The sequence below is a fragment of the Camelus ferus genome, chromosome 10, assembly GCF_009834535.1.
Source record: "Camelus ferus isolate YT-003-E chromosome 10, BCGSAC_Cfer_1.0, whole genome shotgun sequence".
Classification (NCBI taxonomy): Eukaryota; Metazoa; Chordata; class Mammalia; order Artiodactyla; family Camelidae; genus Camelus; species Camelus ferus.
Window position 1 is genome coordinate 67,160,811 of NC_045705.1, and position 17,287 is coordinate 67,178,097.

The window sequence follows — 17,287 nt, forward strand, 5'->3', positions numbered from 1 at the left end:
GCCACCTGATTTCCCCTGAAGCTTTGCGTATCTCTCAGTGATTCATGCAGAGAGTGGAAGCATAAGGGCCCATCAGCAAGGAGAAATAAGTTTGGGGTGCCCCCCACTTAAGATCCACTGCTTCTGGTCCTTTCCAAGACCTTGTCCCCAAACCTACCTCCCTAGGTCCCATCTCTGCTGGGTAACAGAACGGTTGAGGCCCAGATTAGATCTCAAGTGACCTAACTGGGCGGAGCAGGGAGGTCAGGGGCAGGGGCTCCTCCTGGGAGGAGGGACCGAACCCAACCCGGAATACAACGTAGGCTGCTCCTTCCCTCTGCTGGGCTCTGCACCTGCGCTCCGCCCTCCGGCCCCGCCCCCAACGTGTTTTGTGGGGCGGGGGCCAGACGGGCCCAACCGGTCGAGAAGAGAAGGGCGGGGCCGCCGCCGCTCGGTGCGGGCTCCGCAGGCTCGGTTGGACGGGTATCTGGCCCTTTAAGGGCCGTCCCCGAGGAGGTGCCAGGCCCTGGTGGCTCCGGACTCTCTTCTTCCTGGTCCTCCGGAGCTGGGACTGTCCGTGGGGTAGAGGGAGGGCGCAGTGCCCGGTGCCGGCCCAGGTGTCCCCGGCCTGGCCCATGGCCCTGGTCACAGTAAGCCGCTCGCCCCCGGCCAGCGGCCAGTCCACGCCTGTGGGGCCCACGGTGAGTCTGGCTTTGCTGTGGTTCTGCCCACGCAGTTGGCTACCAGTTGGCTGGGGGAGTGCGGGCTGCCCACGGACAGCCTCCCCTCAAGTCTGGGGGTGTGCAGAGAGGGACTTCAAGTCTCAGACTGGAAGGGTTTGGGGGAAATCTTGAGGCTCCCAGGAACTCGGACCAAGGCAAGATCCGGAACCCTGAGCGCCAGTCCAGTCTCCTGGAGGCCCTACCCCGCCGGAGGCCCTACCCCCTTCCCAGGCCCAGATCTGGGCCAAACCCTCAGACATCTCCAGTAGCACCCCCACCCCTTACCACCGGCTGCCAATGGAGACCTAGCCCCGGGTACCCCCAATGCCCCGGGGTGAAGAGTAGACTGGAGTGGGAAAGGGATCTGACACCTTTTCTGGTTCCACTCCCCACTGTGGAAGAGGGAGGCGCAGCCCTGCCCACCCCCCCAACCAGGAGCCCTGAAAGAGGGAAGAGGAGAGTCCTTCCTCCCCTTTCACTCTGCCCTGAGGGCTGTTTTCTCGGCAGGACCAGGCTTTCAAGCGCAGAAGCCGGCTCCAGCGAAGGTGAGCACCTCCCCCCAACACAGACATCTCCTTCCAGCTGCCAGGCTTGGCCACTGCCATCCTGGAGGATTCACAGCCAAAGTCAAAGGACCCACTGAATGTGGGGCAGTGTTAACAGTGGGCACAGCTGGTGGGCACGGCTGGCTGCTTTTGCTCTCATCTTCCCTCTGGTCAGTTGAAGCTCTTTGACCCACTGTCCTGGACCTGGCTCCAGCCAGGGGTCATGACTCAAAGGGTAGGATGGGACAGTGGGGCCTAAGGACTCCTGAGTCCCCACCAAGTTCACAGCATCTCTTGAGTTAGGCAGGTGGGAAGGGAAAGGAAGCCACCCCTGCTCTTCCTCAGATAAGAATAGATGGGCTGGAGGCTTAAGAGCCTCCAAGGCAGTGAGTGGTTCCCCAAGTGTCATGGCAGCATTACTTGGGAAATGGCTAGAAATGCACATTCTCAAGCCTCCACTCCTGACCCACTAACTTTCTGGGAATGAGGTCCAACACCTGTTTTAACAAGCCCTCCAGGTGATCCTCACACATACCTGTCCTAAGGGGTACAATGGACCATAACGGTTTCCCTGCCCCACTGCCAGGCAGAGCTTTGCAGTACTCCGTGGGGCTGTCCTGGGACTGCAGGATGGAGAGGACAATGGAGATGCAGCCAAGGCCAGCCCTGAGCCAGTAGCGGAACCGCCACACGAAGAGCAGCCTCACAGGGACCAGACAGATGACGGACATGTGCCCCAGAGTCCCAGGAAGCAGGAGCAGAGTCAGCACCTGCACCTCATGGTGGAGCTGCTGAGGCCGCAGGATGACATCCGCCTGGTGAGGGGCCCATCCAGAGCCCTCTGGCCCTCTGAGAGGGAAATGAGCCACCCCTCAGGTGGGAGGAGAGAGTAGAATGGAGCCAGTGTGTGTGTTTGGGGAGCAGTGGCGGGAGGGCTGGGGGCACCCTGGGGAGCACAGAGGTTACCCAAACCCCAAAGACTGTTTCACATACAGTTGTTTCAATAGGAAGAGGTAATGTCTTCAGTTCTCTGGAGGGATGGGAAATGATGGGAATGTTTGTCCTATGTGAGCCTGTGGGGCCAGAATTACCCAGAGAGTTTCTATTCAACCAGTACAAGACCCTCCTGACTATGTGGTTTGCCCACAAATGGACTGCTGTTCAGGGGGCCTTCTGAGCACCCGCTGGGGGCTGGTGTGTAGAGGGGCCCATGTGGGGAGGGGACACAGGTGGGAAAGTGAGGACCAGTCCCCAGATGCCTGTGGAACCTCTCACTTTCTGCAGCAAAATAGGAAAAACAAGATGCAGTCAGTCTTTCATAAAATGGAATTTGTTCCGTGGAAGCACCAGCCTTTATTGTGAGACTCTATCCTTAATATTTCTTTGGTGAGAAACATTTCTTCGATTAAATTATGGTAATGGCAAGTGGAAAGGTGTTTTTTAAACTTCCTTCCTGGGCAGAAGCAAAAAACAGGCAGTTTGTCATGCCCATTCTCCCCTTTTCCCCACATACATCCCCTTTGAGAAACATCTTTTTAAACTTTTTGTTGGACCATGAAATCCAAAAGTTGGGAACCAGGGGTGGGAGAGTGCCTGCCTAGCATGCACAAGGTCCTGAGTTCAATCCCCAGGACCTCCATTAAAATAAATAAATAAACCTAGCTACCACCCCCCCAACCAAAAAAAAAAAAAAAAAAGGAGGAGGAGAAGAAAAAAGTGATGATTGTATTAAAAAAAAAAAAAACCTCAACTTAAAAAAATGTGGCAAAAGTTGAGAACCAGTAGACTGTAACCACCGATCTGGTATCTGGGAGGAGAGGGATGGGTGCGGAGGGAGCAGGTTGCAGGTCTGTTCTAGGCCTGGATGGAGTTCGGGGTGAGGGGAGCAGGGTCCTCTGGGCCACTGTGACCCTGGGCTTCTCCCTTCCCGTCTTCCCCAGGCAGCGCAGCTGGAGGCAGCCCGGCCCCCTCGGCTCCGCTACCTGCTGGTAGTTTCCACAAGAGAACATCTGAGCCAGGAGGAGACAGTCCTCCTGGGGGTGGATTTCCCTGATAGCAGGTGGGAGCAGGGAGAGGAAGGGAGGAGGGCAAGGGAGGGAGGTGCTGGGGAACAACGGCTTTCCCTCTGTCCCTGCCAGCTCCCCGAGCTGCACCCTAGGCTTGGTCTTGCCGCTGTGGAGTGACACCCAGGTGTACCTAGATGGAGATGGGTAAGAGGCGGCAACTGGAGGGAGGGGAAAAGAGAGAAGAGGGGCCAGAGGGTGGAATACCAAGTGTGATGTATGTAGGGGGTGTGGTGGGTACTGGGGAGCAACTGCAGGACTCCAGGCTGAGCCTACTCTCAGCTCTGCCTGAGAGTCACTGTGTGATCCTGGGCAAGTCACCTAACTTCTCTGGGCCTCTGCTGCCCCATATCTGGCAAACAGGGCTTATTTTGAAGCTCAAATGATGTGTACATCTTCTGAGGACCAGCCTGTGAGGTGGCTAATGAGTAGACCTCTCAGGGAGTTGGGCTCCACACCCCACCTGCTCTCCCACAGGGGCTTCAGCGTGACATCTGGCGGGCAGAGTCGGATCTTCAAGCCGATCTCCATCCAGACCATGTGGTAAGGTCTGGGTCTCGAAGACGGCTGCAGAGTCTGGGCAGGGGCAGTAGGGAGAACAGTGTGACCCAGCCTCTCCTCTGTCCCAGGGCCACACTCCAGGTGTTGCACCAGGCATGTGAGGCGGCTCTGGGCAGTGGTCTTGTGCCAGGGGGCAGTGCCCTCACCTGGGCCAGCTACTACCAGGACAGACTGAGCTCTGACCAGAGCTGCCTCAACGAGTGGATGGCCATGGCCGACCTGGAGTCTCTGCGGCCTCCTAGCGCCGAGCCCGGCCGGTCAGTACAGGGAGGAGAGGAAAGGGGGAGGTATGTGGCGGAGCTGGGAAGGGGTCCCTAGATTGACGGGCTTGGTTCCCAGCCCCTCAGAACAGGAGCAGATGGAGCAGGCGATCCGGGCTGAGCTGTGGGAGGTGTTGGACACCAGTGACCTGGAGAGCATCACTTCCAAAGAGGTGGGCAGGGTGCCAGGGACCAGGGAAGGAGCTGGGCCCTGCTGGGGGGCCTCTGGCTGGAGGCCAGAGCATCCTCTCCTCTGAGCCTCCCCACTTTAGTTTTTCTCCTGTCTGAGCCATTCCCAGATGCCTGGCCTCAGCTTCTCTGCCTGGATGGGACAGAGAATAGTCCCCTGAGGCCACAGAGGGAAGGGTGGGGCATCAGGAACCTTGCAGGGCGCCCCCAGCCCTTCCTCACCCTCCTGCCTGCAGATCCGCCAGGCCCTGGAGCTGCGCCTGGGATGCCCTCTCCAGCAGTACCGCGACTTCATTGACAACCAGATGCTGCTGCTCATGGCCCAGCAAGACCGGGCATCCCGCATCTTCCCCCACCTCTACCTGGTGAGCTGCACGCTGAGGAGTGGGAAATGCAGACCACGGCAGCAGGGGGACAGGGCAAATGATGCTGTCTCCCTGTTCACAGGGCTCAGAGTGGAATGCAGCGAACCTGGAGGAGCTGCAGAGAAACAGGTAGGTTCTGAGCCCCCTCAGGACTGCCCACCCTGTCTTTCCCCTTAGCCTGGCCTCCCCCATGGGGAATCCTGTCCAGAAACCCCCAGACCCCCCTCAGTGGCAGCTAGCTCTGCTTCCAACCCTGGGGCTGTTCCCCTCGAAAGGGCTCAGGCCGGGTCAAGGGAACAGCAACCGTCCTGGTCTGCTGGAGGCTCCCTGGTTCCCTCTTCTCCCTCCCCAAGCTGTGAAGCAGAAAAGCTCCCCTCTGCATGACCACGTCTGGGGGAGAAGGAAGGGCCCATCTCCCAGGGGGATGTGGCTGCCTGCTCTCAACAGTTCCTGTCATTTGGTCCACCACGGGCTTCTGGGAAACCTGCTGCGACCCTTGTCACCAGCTGCTGCAGATCCACCCAATCTCAGCTTGGCTCAAACGCTGTTCTCTGACTGCCTTCTGAGAAAGAGAGAAGGGCTCAAGTTGCAGGCAGACCAGCAATGACCTGGTCTGGGGGGGAACCCAAGCCCAGCGGGGTAAAACAATTTGCTCAGGGTCACAGTCATCTCTTCTTCCACCGTAACTCTGCTGCCCCTACCCAACCCTCAGAACCAAGAAAACGAAAGAGAAACACCCAGGGTCTACTGGGTCCACTGGCCAACGGGGCTGATGCCCAGGGCACGTCAGCCTGGCCTCATACCCCATGCTGCAGGGTGAGCCACATCTTGAACATGGCTCGAGAGATTGACAACTTCTACCCCGAGCGCTTCACATATCACAATGTGCGCCTCTGGGACGAGGAGTCAGCCCAGCTGCTGCCCCACTGGAAGGAGACGCACCGCTTCGTGGAGGCTGCAAGGTTGGGCTGTCCCACCCCACCGCCCACCCTGCCTCAGCTTCCTGCGGCCCAGGTCCCCTGCCCTCCTCCTGCCTAGCTCTGCCGTCAGCTTTTCTGGTCCGCAGCGTACTTACTTCCTTTCTCTTCTGCTCTGGGAGGTGAGCCCACTCCCTGCCTTCCCCCACGCTGCAGGGCCTCTCACAGCGAGGCGGTGGGGAAGGGGAAAGCTGACTCTGTTCTGCCTCCACAGAGCACAGGGCACCCGCGTGCTGGTCCACTGCAAGATGGGCGTCAGCCGCTCGGCTGCCACGGTGATAGCTTACGCCATGAAGCAGTATGGCTGGAGCCTGGAGCAGGCCCTGCACCACGTGCAGGAGCTCCGGCCCATCGTCCGCCCCAACCCTGGCTTCCTGCGCCAGCTGCAGACCTACCAGGGCATCCTGACTGCTAGGTCCTGAGTGGGGGACCAGGTGGGGGGGGGGTGGCTGCTGGGTCACTTAAAGCTGACTCATGGCCACTTCTTCACAGCCGGCAGAGCCATGTCTGGGAGCAGAAAGTGGGTGGGGCCTCCCCAGAGGAGCCCCTGGCCCCCGAGGTCTCTACACCATTCCCACCTCTTCCACCAGAACCAGGAGACAGTGGGGAGGTGAAGGTTGGAAGGCTGGAGGAGAGCCAGGCAGCCTCAAAAGAAGAGCCTGGGCCACGGCCACGTATCAACCTCCGTGGGATCATGAGGTCCATCAGCCTTCTGGAGCCCTCCTCGGAGACAGAAAGCACCTCAGAGACTGATGACCTCCCAGAGGTGAGGCTGGGGCTAAGGAAGGATCCAAGGCTGAAGTAGGGTGGGGGACAAAAAGGAGGAAGGGATAGATGGCAGAAGGATGGAGAAAGATCAGGACTAGTACTCAACTCGGCCCTGAGCTGGGGGCACCTAAGCATGGGGACCACACTGTGGGCAGCTCCCTTTCATCCCCTCAGAGTAGCCAAGGAGACCCAGTGAGGACAGGCAGGCGAGTGTGCCCTTCATGGGAGCTGGAGAGCAGTCATGGGACCAGGGACATCTGGTGGCTGCAGGCAGCCCTCAGCCTGATGAAAGGACTTACTTCCTAAGGCGCAAGGCCACTCAGCCATGGAATGAGCATCCTCCCCAGGCCGGGAGCTGCACAACCAATTGCTGCCCCTAGAAGGAGGTGGATAAGATGATCTCTGCAACCCCTCCCAAGTCTGAGGAGCAACCCACCGAAGGATGGAGTGCAGAGGGGTCATAGCACTCACACAGCAAACCACTGGCTGAGTAGTTGAGCACCCTCTCTGGGCTGAGTGCTGCAGGGCACAAGTATAAGACCAGAAGCTGGCCTTGGCCTTAGGAAGCCAGGCCCCACCATGTGACTTGAGGCCAAGGTGGCTAACCCAGAGGAAGGAGAGCTCATCTTACAGAGGGTGGGAACATTTGGGAGAGGCTTCCTGGAGGAGGTGGCACTGCGTGTAGAAGGATAGGGAGGGAGGGAGGGATGGATGGATGGATATGGGTGTTCTTCACTCGGCACCCAGCTCAGAGCCTGGCGCCTGGCAGATATTTCACTTGCGGCTCAGAGGAATGACTGTTCAAACCAGAGGGAGCAAGAGGAGGAGGAGAGGGCCTCAGGGACACAGCAGGTGCAGGGGAGCTAAGGAGGGCTTCTGGGGGCCAGAAGGAAGCTGCAAATGGTGAGAGCTGAGGAGCAGGGACAGTAGGGCAAGGGTGCTGTCTTTCTTTCTAGGAAAATCTGACCTGTGAGTAGCTCAGTTTTCCTGTATTCATTCAACAAATGTTCGGCACCTACCCTTTTCTAGGCTCTGTGCTCCAAGTACCCACCCAGGAAAGACTTCTCCGTGACTCTTCTTTATATTCTCACCCTTCCAGGTTTTCTCTTCAAAAGAGTCTTCAGATGAAGACTCTCCACAGCCCTTCCCTCAGCTCTCAATGGCCAAGAGGGGCAAGCAGGCCTGCTGGGGGCCTTGGCCTGCCCTGAAGTCCCGCCAGTCTGTGGTTGCCCTCAACAGCGCCGCCCTGGTGGCCAGCCGGACCAGGGCCTTCCAGGAGCAGGGGGAGGCTGGCTGTTCCTCCAAACCCAGGCTCCAGAAGGTTGGGAGGCAGGCCAGCGTGGATAGCAGTGGGGAGGAGGGCGAGGCCTGAGCCCTCACACGTGCCCATGTTCCCCTAGACACAAATAGAGGTGCCTGAACACAGCTCCTGGGACGAGCACTCAATCCTGTCAACCTGTCTACAATCCTCTTCCTCTTAGTTCCTCCCCAGAAGGCCCCAGACTCCCACCACTTCAGCCTCAGCCCCTCAGCCTTAAGTCTCAGACCCACGTCCACCTGTCCAAGGGCTCAAGATTTTCTCTATATTTGGGGATATGGTAGACAGACTGAAGGTGCCTTTGGGGTCACAGTACCCTAGCTTTATTCTCAGCTGCTGCCTGAAACACTCACTTGCAGCCACGGAATAAAAAAACAGTTTCCCAGGGCAGAAAGGCTCATGCTCCCTCCCTCACCCAGTCCTGTCTGCCTCATGTCACCTACCCCCCAATTCATTCCTGGGGCCTGCTAGGCCAGAGAACCAGTGGCCCCCAAAGGCCCAGGAGGTTGTGAAGAGCCTGAAGCCAGACCCTTCTGATGGAGCTGGCAGTCCGGCCTCCCTTGAACACCCCAGAACCAGGCTGAGTCCTTCGCTGCTGCTCCAGCACCACCAGCAGCACTGCACTGGGTCACAGGGCACTACGCCAAAGAGAATCTTCTGTTTGTGCTTCATGGCCTCTGGCCAGTTTTTCATAGTCTTAATAATATCTGGCTTTTTACTTAGAAATAAAAAACATTTTCACATTATTTCGATTTTATGATAAAGCCTGCCTGTCCAGTTTTTCTCTGGTTACACAAGGAGTTTGGCCTCTTCTTACCCCTTCCAGTCTCCTCATAGTTCCCAGGTATCTTGTGACAGGCCTCTTTGGGGGACTGGTATGTTTGGGGTGGGGTGGGAGGAAGAATGGGGAAGCAAAGAGGGGAGGCCAGTGCTGTCTCCCTCAGCTCCTGGGGTGGGGCCTGGGCAAATGCTAGCTGCACGTGCCCCGCTTAGGCAGGTTGGCAGGGGAACAAGTCTACATGGGGCAGCAGGTGCTTGGCTCTGCTGAGGCAGCAGAAGGGAGTTACCCATGAGGAAATGGAAGCTGCCAGTGCCTACCTGTACAGGACCAAGCCCGTCCCAGAAGCGAAGGCTCCTTTTGGACACTTGATGCTAGTTCTTGAGCACACTTTGGGTCCTAAGAATGTCCTTCCTGCTGCAATGCAAAAGAGCCTGATTTTCCAAGCCAGCCTATCATTGCCAGGGAAGAAGGACCTTCAGTGGGCCCCTGCCTCTGCCTAGGGTTTCTTCTGCTCAGGTACGGTGTTCAAGAAGAGTAAATGAGTCCATCTTTGTCACTTTCTCCCCTCTTCCCAAGATCATGTTCTCTGCCCTGTAACACTCTAGTTTGGTTGAGAGTGGGGGAGTGGGTGGGTGAAACTCTTTCCCTGAAAGCAGGCCTCAAAAGTAGGAGCTGGCAGCAAACATTCTTGTTGATTGAGAGCCTGTGCCCAGTTTTAGGAGTGAATCTCTCACCCAGACCCTAGTAGGACCCCCAGCACTGCTCTAACCCTAGTGGATGGAGGAGCAGGAGACCTGAGTTCCAGCCTCAGCGTTATCGCTTACAAGTTACTTCACCTTAAGTCACTGTTTCTGTAAAACAAAAGGATTAGACCAGGAAATCCCTAGGCTTTCCCTCCCATATTTTAACAATATACATCATCTGGATATTGACAGAATTCAGCCTCAGCATGCTCTCTAGATGAGGAATCATTTGACCTGTGTGTAGCGGGCCTAGGGTCACAAGGTGGGGTACAGAGAAGCTAGATCTGATTCTTCATTCACTTGGCTTGCCCATCCTGCTCAGCAGGGAGGGGCTGCCTGCCATCTACAGCCAACCATGAGTCCCACTCAGACTGCCCTTTCAGTAGTCCTAGGCAGGGCAGAGGAAGGTAGGGGTGACAATGTCAGGAGGAAAGCCAAGGCCAGACCCCGCCCTCCTGCAGTCTGTGCAGCTGGGCAGGCAGGATCCAGTCATGAACTCAGAGCTGTGGGACTGCAGAATCTACAAAAGACTGAAATTTAGCATACGGAGAAACAAAAACTGGAGGGGAAATTATCTGCATCAAAAATGCAGGCAAGTGATTAAGAACTATAGGTATAGCAACTCACACAAATTGCTAAAGGTGCAAAAAATATAGTAGTTTAAAAAAAAAAGATACAAAATGAAAAGTGTTTCCCTCCTATCCTGTCTTCTAATCCTTCACAGGCAACCATCGTTACCAGCTTCTTCTGAGTCCCTCCAAAGACATTCCATACTTATGTCATAAAATGTATTTGTGTATTTTTAAAAACAAATTATAATATATTAACATACTATTCTGCACTTTGAAAAAAATTTTCATATCACAAAGAGTTGCACATCAGTACAGAAAGCTCTGCCTAATTTTTAAAATAACCACACATACTCTCTTTTATGGAATCATTATTTAAGTGGTTATCTACTGATGAACATTTATGTTTTTTTTTCCCATTTCAAATAATGCTTAAGTACCCTTGTATATACTTTCTTGTGCACACACAGCCAGCCACTAAATCTGTAGGACATACTTCTAGAATTGGTAAAGCAAAAGCGATGTGCATTTTAAATTCTAAAAGGCATTGCCTAGTTTCCTTCCAAGAAGTGGCACTAATTTACAGCGAATAGGAATGCCTGCTTAGGTTCTTAAAGGACTGTCCAGCCTGCATATCGATCATCTCCTATGAAACTTGCAACACTCTCAGAGTAAAAAGGGGAGACTTTACAATTACAACTGTTTTAGAAATAGGGAAACCGAAGCCCAAGGAAGTAACTAGGCCTACGATAAAGCCTGAATTAGATCTTAGATTTCTAGATCTCAGTCCGAAGGCCTAATTCGGGAATGGAAAGGGTGGTTCCAGGGCCATCAATGTACCGAGTTCACAATTCTGCTCAAGACGCGCCGTGGGCAGGGAAGCCGGAGGGATGGTCAGGAGGACCCCTGCTCACGGACTCCCAGTTCAACTCGCACCTGATACAGGAGCCTCCCAAGAGCCGGAGCGGTCGCCCAGGCCCGACTGGAACACCAGTGCGACGAGGAGCTAGCGTCCCTTGGGCAGCCCATCCCTTCTGGGCCAGCTCCCATCTCCACAACATTCTCCCTCCGTGCCGCCCGGCTCAGCCGGGGCTGGGACGAGTCATGAGCCAGAGCCTACCCTCGTCAGGACAAGTTTTGAAACGACAAAGCTGAACCCGCGCCCAGGAGACCGCGACCCCGCCTCTTCACCCAGCACCCCAGACGCCTCAGAACCGCGGCTGCCAAGAGAAACTATCCTTCAGGCCTCCGCAGTCTTTCTCACCCGGCAGCGCCCAGAAAGGGCCCCGGGGAGGGATGTTGGGGGAAACCCGGCAGCTCAAAACCGGTCGCGACACTGGGGCGCCATCTTGCGTCCGTTCCTCTGGCCGCCGGGCGACTTCCCGGAAACCACACTCCCCTGCGTGCCTAGGGCATCCGCGCACGCGCGAAAAGCCTCTTTTTTCGTTTCCATGGGAACCTCGCCCTCCTGAGTCCCGGCAGTTAGGGCACCAAGCTGTTGCTATCTCTCAGGTGCCCTGGCGCTAGGACAGGGTCTGAGGAGAGGGAAGTAGGAACCTGAGGGAAGTAGGCCAGCCGACTTTGCCTCCCGGCATCAGCGCTCCCGAGTTCCCAGCAGCGTCCGGGCGTCCGCGCGCTCCCGGGGCCTTGGCGTTCTGAGGCGAAGGGGCCCGGGGAGGCTCGGACTCGAGAGGCCGTGTCCGACTCTGGCCTGCGCGACTCTGCTCGTTCCACGCCAGCACCTTGTCACCCCCGGCCAAGGGCCTGCGCGCCGCCGACAGGTACTCGCGGGGCGCGGGCTGGGCGCGGCAGCCCGCGGGGTTGGTTGGCGCCCCAGGTGAACATGCTGGTAGCGCGGGGCAGGATAATGAGAGCGCCTGGGGTTGGATACGGCTCAGCCTCTGAAGACTACAAGAGACCCCGGGCTCATCCCTCTGCTTGACTTCCCCCTCTATAAAATGGAGCTTGGATCGGAACTCTAGTGCACTTTGCGATTCCGTCGCAGAGCAGACCCTGGCTCTGTGTGACCCAAGTCCCTTTATCTCTCTGAGCCGAAGTTTCCCTCTCTGTAAAGAGGCTGAAACACGTGTTCCCTAAGGTCTCTTCTAGCGGATATGGGATCATTGCCCCTCATTGCACACCAAATGCAAGAAGGAAAAAGGGGAACTGGATGGTTTGAGCAGGAATCTCAGGTCAGGATCTAGAGTCAGAGACACTTGGGTATGTGACTTTGAGCAAAGTTATTACATCTCTTGAGGCTGTTTTCTCATTTGCAAAACTGGAGGTACTGATAGAACCATTTCAGGTTTTTGAAGGTTAAATGAGAGTAAGTTTTTAGCCTGCACATAGTAAGTGCTATCTCAGTCCCAGCCGTCAATTCTGATTCTTTTTCAAAAACATTCCTTAGCCCCATGAGACCTTTTCCTAATTTTTGGAGTCACTTCCTCTATTGATGGGCAAATCTGTTCTCCTAGGCAGGATGGTTTCATAGGCTGATTCTGATGGGAAGCCTCAGCCTTCTTACCCAAGGCTGGACACTCATGGCCAGTGTATCTCTTCCCTTCAACTGTACTCTGGGTCATATCAGTACCATACAGCATTTAGGGAGAGTGCCAACACCACATAGTGCAGAAGATGCCTTCCTTTGTGGGAGATACATAGAGGATGTGAGCACTTCCATATTATGGTGCAGAAACAGCTGAATATTGAATTATAATATTTATATAATAGAACATTTACATAAGATTGGATATACACACAGTTAAAAGGAATGCCCAAGAATCCTATGCTACTTACCTTGAGTTCTTTATGTTAATTGTGAAAAATCCTAACAAGGAGTTTTAAATTAGTGATAAAAATGTATTTTTAAGTCTGAGAACTTCCAGTAGCTTCACAAATAAGCCTTTGCTCATCCACCAGACATCTTTATGTGGGAGCCTTATTCCATTAGTATATTTTGAGCACCTTTTATGTACATAGTACTGTGTGGGGTGCTCTGGAAGATACAAAGATGTATAAGATGATCTTTGTCCTCAGGAAATGAAGAGTCTAGTAGAGAAGATCAACTATGCGTACAGAACACATAAGTAGAAAGTGATGTGTCTGGAGAGAGGTACAGGTAACTGGGCTCATTCATACAGGTAAAGGTGAGCGTTCAGAGACAGGGGACACCACTGCTGAGTGGCTGTATAATGAAAGTGTCAACAGGCAGATAGCATTTGAGGTGGGTCCTGAAGTATGTGGAAAATGTGGATATGTGAAGAGGTAGGGAAAAATATTCTGGGCAGCCTCCCCACAGCCCTGAGACAAAGGGGAGAAATGTCTGTAGATGCTGAGCTCTTAGAAGGCAGGGACTGGGTTTTGGTCAGTATTTTAGTCCCAGCTTCACCCACGGATGGCACATGGTAAAATTAGTGAAGGAACAGGGGCTATGACAGGGGTTCCTGTGGAGAGGAACCAAGATGTGGTCTCTGTATTATCCTGAGGCCCTTTTATTAGGCTCATATGCCCTCTTCCAGCCCCTCTTCCAGGGGAAGAATGTGAAGAGGCAGATGATTTGGGGGCAAGGGCCGTGTTGTTGGCGTATTTAGTGCAGGACCAGCCAACTGGGAGCAGAGCGAACAGGGTCTTTTGAGTGGGTGGGAGGGTTTGTGAGTCTCCTTCCGTGGAGACAAGCTGAAAGAGTGCGAGGAAGGGAAGTGCGGCGCAGGGTCAGGAGGCAGTCTTGAGGACCAGGGATGGATACTCCTTTGGCTCTGTGGCATTGTGTCTGTTCTTGGCTCTTCTTTTTCTGTGGCCTACTCCTCCCCAGAGACCTTCCTCTCCCCATCTGCGACCCACCTGGGAGTGGGAAACTAGGTTGCCAAGGCCTACGGCTGCTGCCAAGGAATGAGGGGGGCTCAGCAGCAGCATCTTAGGCTGATGTCTGGGCCCTGCCCTTCCAGAGTCCTGCGCAGGGCTGACCGTGTGCCGGTAGCTGGCACTGAAGCAGCCCACTTAGAGCAGCTGTGCAGTGACCTGGGGAGCAGGGAACTACCTTAGGACCTGGGCTGGATCTGTTACTTGAGGAGAACAAAGCGGAGAAGATTGAAAGGAGAAAGGCTTGAGGACACAGCAACCCTCCCAAGTGCTGTTTAGACATCCCCTGGGATCCTCTATTGCTCACAAAGCGTGCAGCCATCCTCAGAACAAGGAAGCTGGGGAGAGATTAAGTGGGTACAACCACAGAAAGGATGGGGCACAGCTGACTGCCTATTTTGTCCCTGGGTGTAGGATGGTACGAGACTTCTGGGAGCCTCAAATGCTCCCTTTCCTGGATCTGTGACCCAGGGTGAGGTGTTACACCATCTTCCTGGCAGCCCAAGCTCCCACCCAGAGTCCTGCTCTTCCTCTCCATCCTGCCTCTCCAGTTTGCTTCTCCTTTGCTGGCTGAAGGTATGTGCTTGCTGGGTGTGTCAGGATTCCTGTGTAGCTGAGTACCACAGGAAGCCTTAGTAACTCCAGACCTGGTGCTTGAGAAAAGGTTACCACAGCTCAGGGCCTGCCACGGAGGCCTACATCAGCCTGCTTTAGAAGCATGATGATCCTTTACAATTTGCAAGCTGGAGAGTCTTGTATTATGACTTTCCCTTTTCCATCTGAGGGATATCAGTTTTTAGATTTAGGTCAAAGAGCCAAATGGTGGCATTGAGACCAGTGATCTTTCCACTGCGATGGCTGTCACTAAAAGGGTACTATCTACTTCCTGATAAAGACACAGTGCAAGGCTAACCTGACTTTAAACCAGGGCTCTCCTTCCTTCCCATTTCAGCTGGAATTTCCTGCCTGTTTTCCTCAGTTCTCCAGCCCAGCTTCTCTGTCGTTGGGCATATTTGGCCAGAACCTCTCACTCTCAGGCCCTCGCTAGTCGCTGACTTGTCCCATGGCAGCAGGTCGCTCCCGAGAGCAGTGCTCCTCCCCTTACTCTACCAGGTTTGCACATCGCCAGGCAGCTGCACTGGATAGCTGGGACACCGTAGGGGATTCTGTATCTTGAGCTTGAGGATCAAGAACACAAAAGCTATTTTCCCAGTGGGTAGGGAGGCAAGTTGGCAGAGTCATCCCAGTGAGATTCCCTGGTCTGTATAGTAATGCCACACCCCACCCCACTGCCACCCCTGGTGGCAGGTCAGTGAGTCTTGGAGGTAAAGGTGGGGAGGCGGGTATGGCAGGGAGGGGCATGCAGAGCAAGCCCAGGTTAAAGCAAGGCCCCATGTGCTGGCCTAACTCAAGCCAGATGTGATTGCGGTGGTGGGCGACAGGTTGGGTGAAGGAGGAGGCCCCTGGAGGGCGGAGGTGGGAGTCGGAGCTGATTATATGCACCCCACATATGCACTTGGCCTGAGAAGGTGTGGAGCTGGGCAGGTGTGCCCAGGACAGCAGAGTCAGGTGGCACTCTGCTGTGCAGCTCATCTCTTGGTTTGGCAGACTGACTCCAAGGCCTCTGACGAAGGCCTCAAGAAACTTTCTCCACGGCTTCCACCCTGACTTGTGGCTCAGCTTGATGCCTTCTCCAGCCCTGCCCACTGTCTGATTGTCCAGGTGTTCCTGTGCTAGGCTGAACTCCACCTTGTCAGAATGTCCACACTCCTGCCAACCTCAAGCTTTTATTTTCTATACAGAATTGGGAAGCTGGGAGAGGGAGGCTGAGTGCCATGAGGATAGAGTAAGTAGTTTGGGGGCAACACATGAAATTATTGGGGTCAGTGGGATTCCTGACTGGCAAGCAGAGATTCCCCCCCACCCCCAGTCCTGCTGGACATCCTGTATGGCCGGTGGGACTGGCTGGAGCAAGGCTTGCAGGCTCTCCCCATAGCCAGATATGTTGCAAGTGTCCCTGCTGCCCCACCCACCATCCTGCTCCAGCCTCCTCCTCCACCTCAGCCCTGCTCTTTCATCTCTTCCCTCTCTCCCTCCGCCCTTGGCCCACCCACACCTGAGCTGCTTAGGAATGCCCATCTTGGCCTGCATGCTGCATTCCTCTCCTCTTACAAAAGAAAAAGGACTCAGCAAAGAAACGAGGTTAGGGCAAGGAGACAGAACTATGTGCAGGCTAAATGGAGAGGAACCAAGTTGAAGGAATACTGCCAGAGAAGGACTGTAGGTATCAGTCAGCTCTCAGGGCCTGCTGGTCCCAGGCGTGGGTGAGGCGGGTCCAGTGGAGAATTCTGTTCTGATTGGACCCTGTTTGACAGCCTGAGGGCCTATGAAGGATCAATTTGACAGGAATGCTGGGATAAAACTAAACCTATTTCTTTTTCTTATAGTTCATCTCTTTGAGTCTTGAGCTGCAAACCAGCCTTTCCTGCTGACTCCCATTTCCTCTATTCTGCTACACCCAGGTGTAAACCTCAGGGTGATAATTCTCACTTTCCACATTTCATCAGTTATCAAATTCTGAAGGGCCTTCACAAAACAGTTGCCTTTTATTCCTACTTCCTCCACCTAGCCTAAGTGCCTGCTCCCATGCCTAGACTACTGTAGTAGCCTTCTAGCTGTTAGGCCCTTTAGTCTGTCCAGAGCGTCATGACTAGGGTAATCTTTCAGAAGTATTGCATCACTTCACATATGTTACTCCCATGTTTATTGCCTTCCGTGGTGCTCCTCATTGCTTGCCAAGTACAGAACAGACTCTGTTCCTTGCTCAGGGCCTTTTCCAATTTGGCACATAGCCTACCTTTCTGACTTTATCTCCTACAACGTCCTTATATGCACCTTTGACTCAAGTCAAATTAGATTACTATTTCTTGAAAACACTTTTTCTTCCCCTTAACCATTGCTCATGCTGTTCTATCTGTCTGGGAGGATCCCCTCTCACATTCATTTATTCATTTAAAAATTTTTATTGATCCTGCTAAAATCTGGAAAAAGAAGTGGATCACTACTTCTATTTAACATAGTTTTGGAAGTTCTAGCCATAGCAATCAGACAAGAAAAAGAAATAACAGGGGTCCAAATTGGAAGAGAAGATATAAAACTGTCACTATATATAAAAGACCCTAAAGGCTCCACACAAAAACTGCTAGAGCTGATAAAAGAATGCGGCAAGGTAGCAGGATAAAAGATTAACATATAGAAATCAGTTGCTTTTCTTTACACAAACAATGAAATACCAGAAAAGGAAAATAAAGAAAGAATCCCTGTTAAAATCGCATCCAAAAAAATAAAATTCTTAGGAAAAAATCTGGCCAGGGACGTGAAAGACTTATATGTAGAGAACTACAAAACATTGATTAAGAAAATTAAAGATGATGTAAAGAAATGGAAAGATATCCCATGCTGTTGGATTGGAAGAATTAATATTGCTAAAATGGCCATACTACCCAAAGCAATCTGCAGATGTAATGCGATCCCTATAAAATTACCCAGGACATTTTTCACAGAACTAGAACAAATAATCCTAAAATTT

At 53.9% G+C, this 17,287-nt stretch overlaps 1 protein-coding gene and 1 long non-coding RNA gene across 4 annotated transcripts in view; both read left to right on the forward strand.

Moving 5' to 3' along the window:
• Positions 1 to 97: 97 nt before the first annotated feature.
• On the forward strand, positions 98 to 8,504 carry SSH3 (slingshot protein phosphatase 3). 3 transcript variants are annotated; one of them, XM_032489965.1, is made up of 14 exons: positions 98 to 680; positions 1,209 to 1,246; positions 1,833 to 2,064; positions 3,187 to 3,305; positions 3,385 to 3,456; positions 3,673 to 3,852; positions 3,939 to 4,127; positions 4,210 to 4,303; positions 4,556 to 4,684; positions 4,767 to 4,813; positions 5,500 to 5,646; positions 5,876 to 6,076; positions 6,252 to 6,427; positions 7,529 to 7,665. In XM_032489965.1, exons 1-13 carry the CDS (start codon positions 615 to 617, stop codon positions 6,412 to 6,414), a joined length of 1,677 nt encoding a protein of 558 aa, XP_032345856.1. In that variant the 5' UTR covers positions 98 to 614; the 3' UTR covers positions 6,415 to 6,427; positions 7,529 to 7,665. The 3 variants fall into 3 exon arrangements, with proteins under 3 accessions (XP_032345856.1, XP_032345853.1, XP_032345855.1); XM_032489962.1 differs by having other exon boundaries at positions 131 to 680; positions 6,154 to 6,427; positions 7,529 to 8,504; XM_032489964.1 differs by having other exon boundaries at positions 154 to 680; positions 3,787 to 3,852; positions 6,154 to 6,427; positions 7,529 to 8,504.
• Positions 8,505 to 11,241: 2,737 nt separating this feature from the next.
• Positions 11,242 to 17,287, forward strand: part of LOC116666529 — a 41,078-nt gene continuing 35,032 nt past the window's right edge. Inside the window, exons 1-2 of the long non-coding RNA XR_004323445.1 lie at positions 11,242 to 11,621; positions 14,113 to 14,274. This is a non-coding gene — a long non-coding RNA (uncharacterized LOC116666529). The remainder of the gene's footprint in view (positions 11,622 to 14,112; positions 14,275 to 17,287) is intronic.

Coding starts and splice junctions, on each gene's coding strand:
- SSH3 (XM_032489962.1), top strand. CDS start 615: ATGGCCCTGGTCACAGTAAGCCGCTCGCCCCCGGCCAGCGGCCAGTCC. Junction 3,306..3,384: donor GTGGATTTCCCTGATAGCAG/GTGGGAGCAGGG, acceptor TGTCCCTGCCAG/CTCCCCGAGCTGCACCCTAG. Junction 4,304..4,555: donor AGAGCATCACTTCCAAAGAG/GTGGGCAGGGTG, acceptor TCCTGCCTGCAG/ATCCGCCAGGCCCTGGAGCT.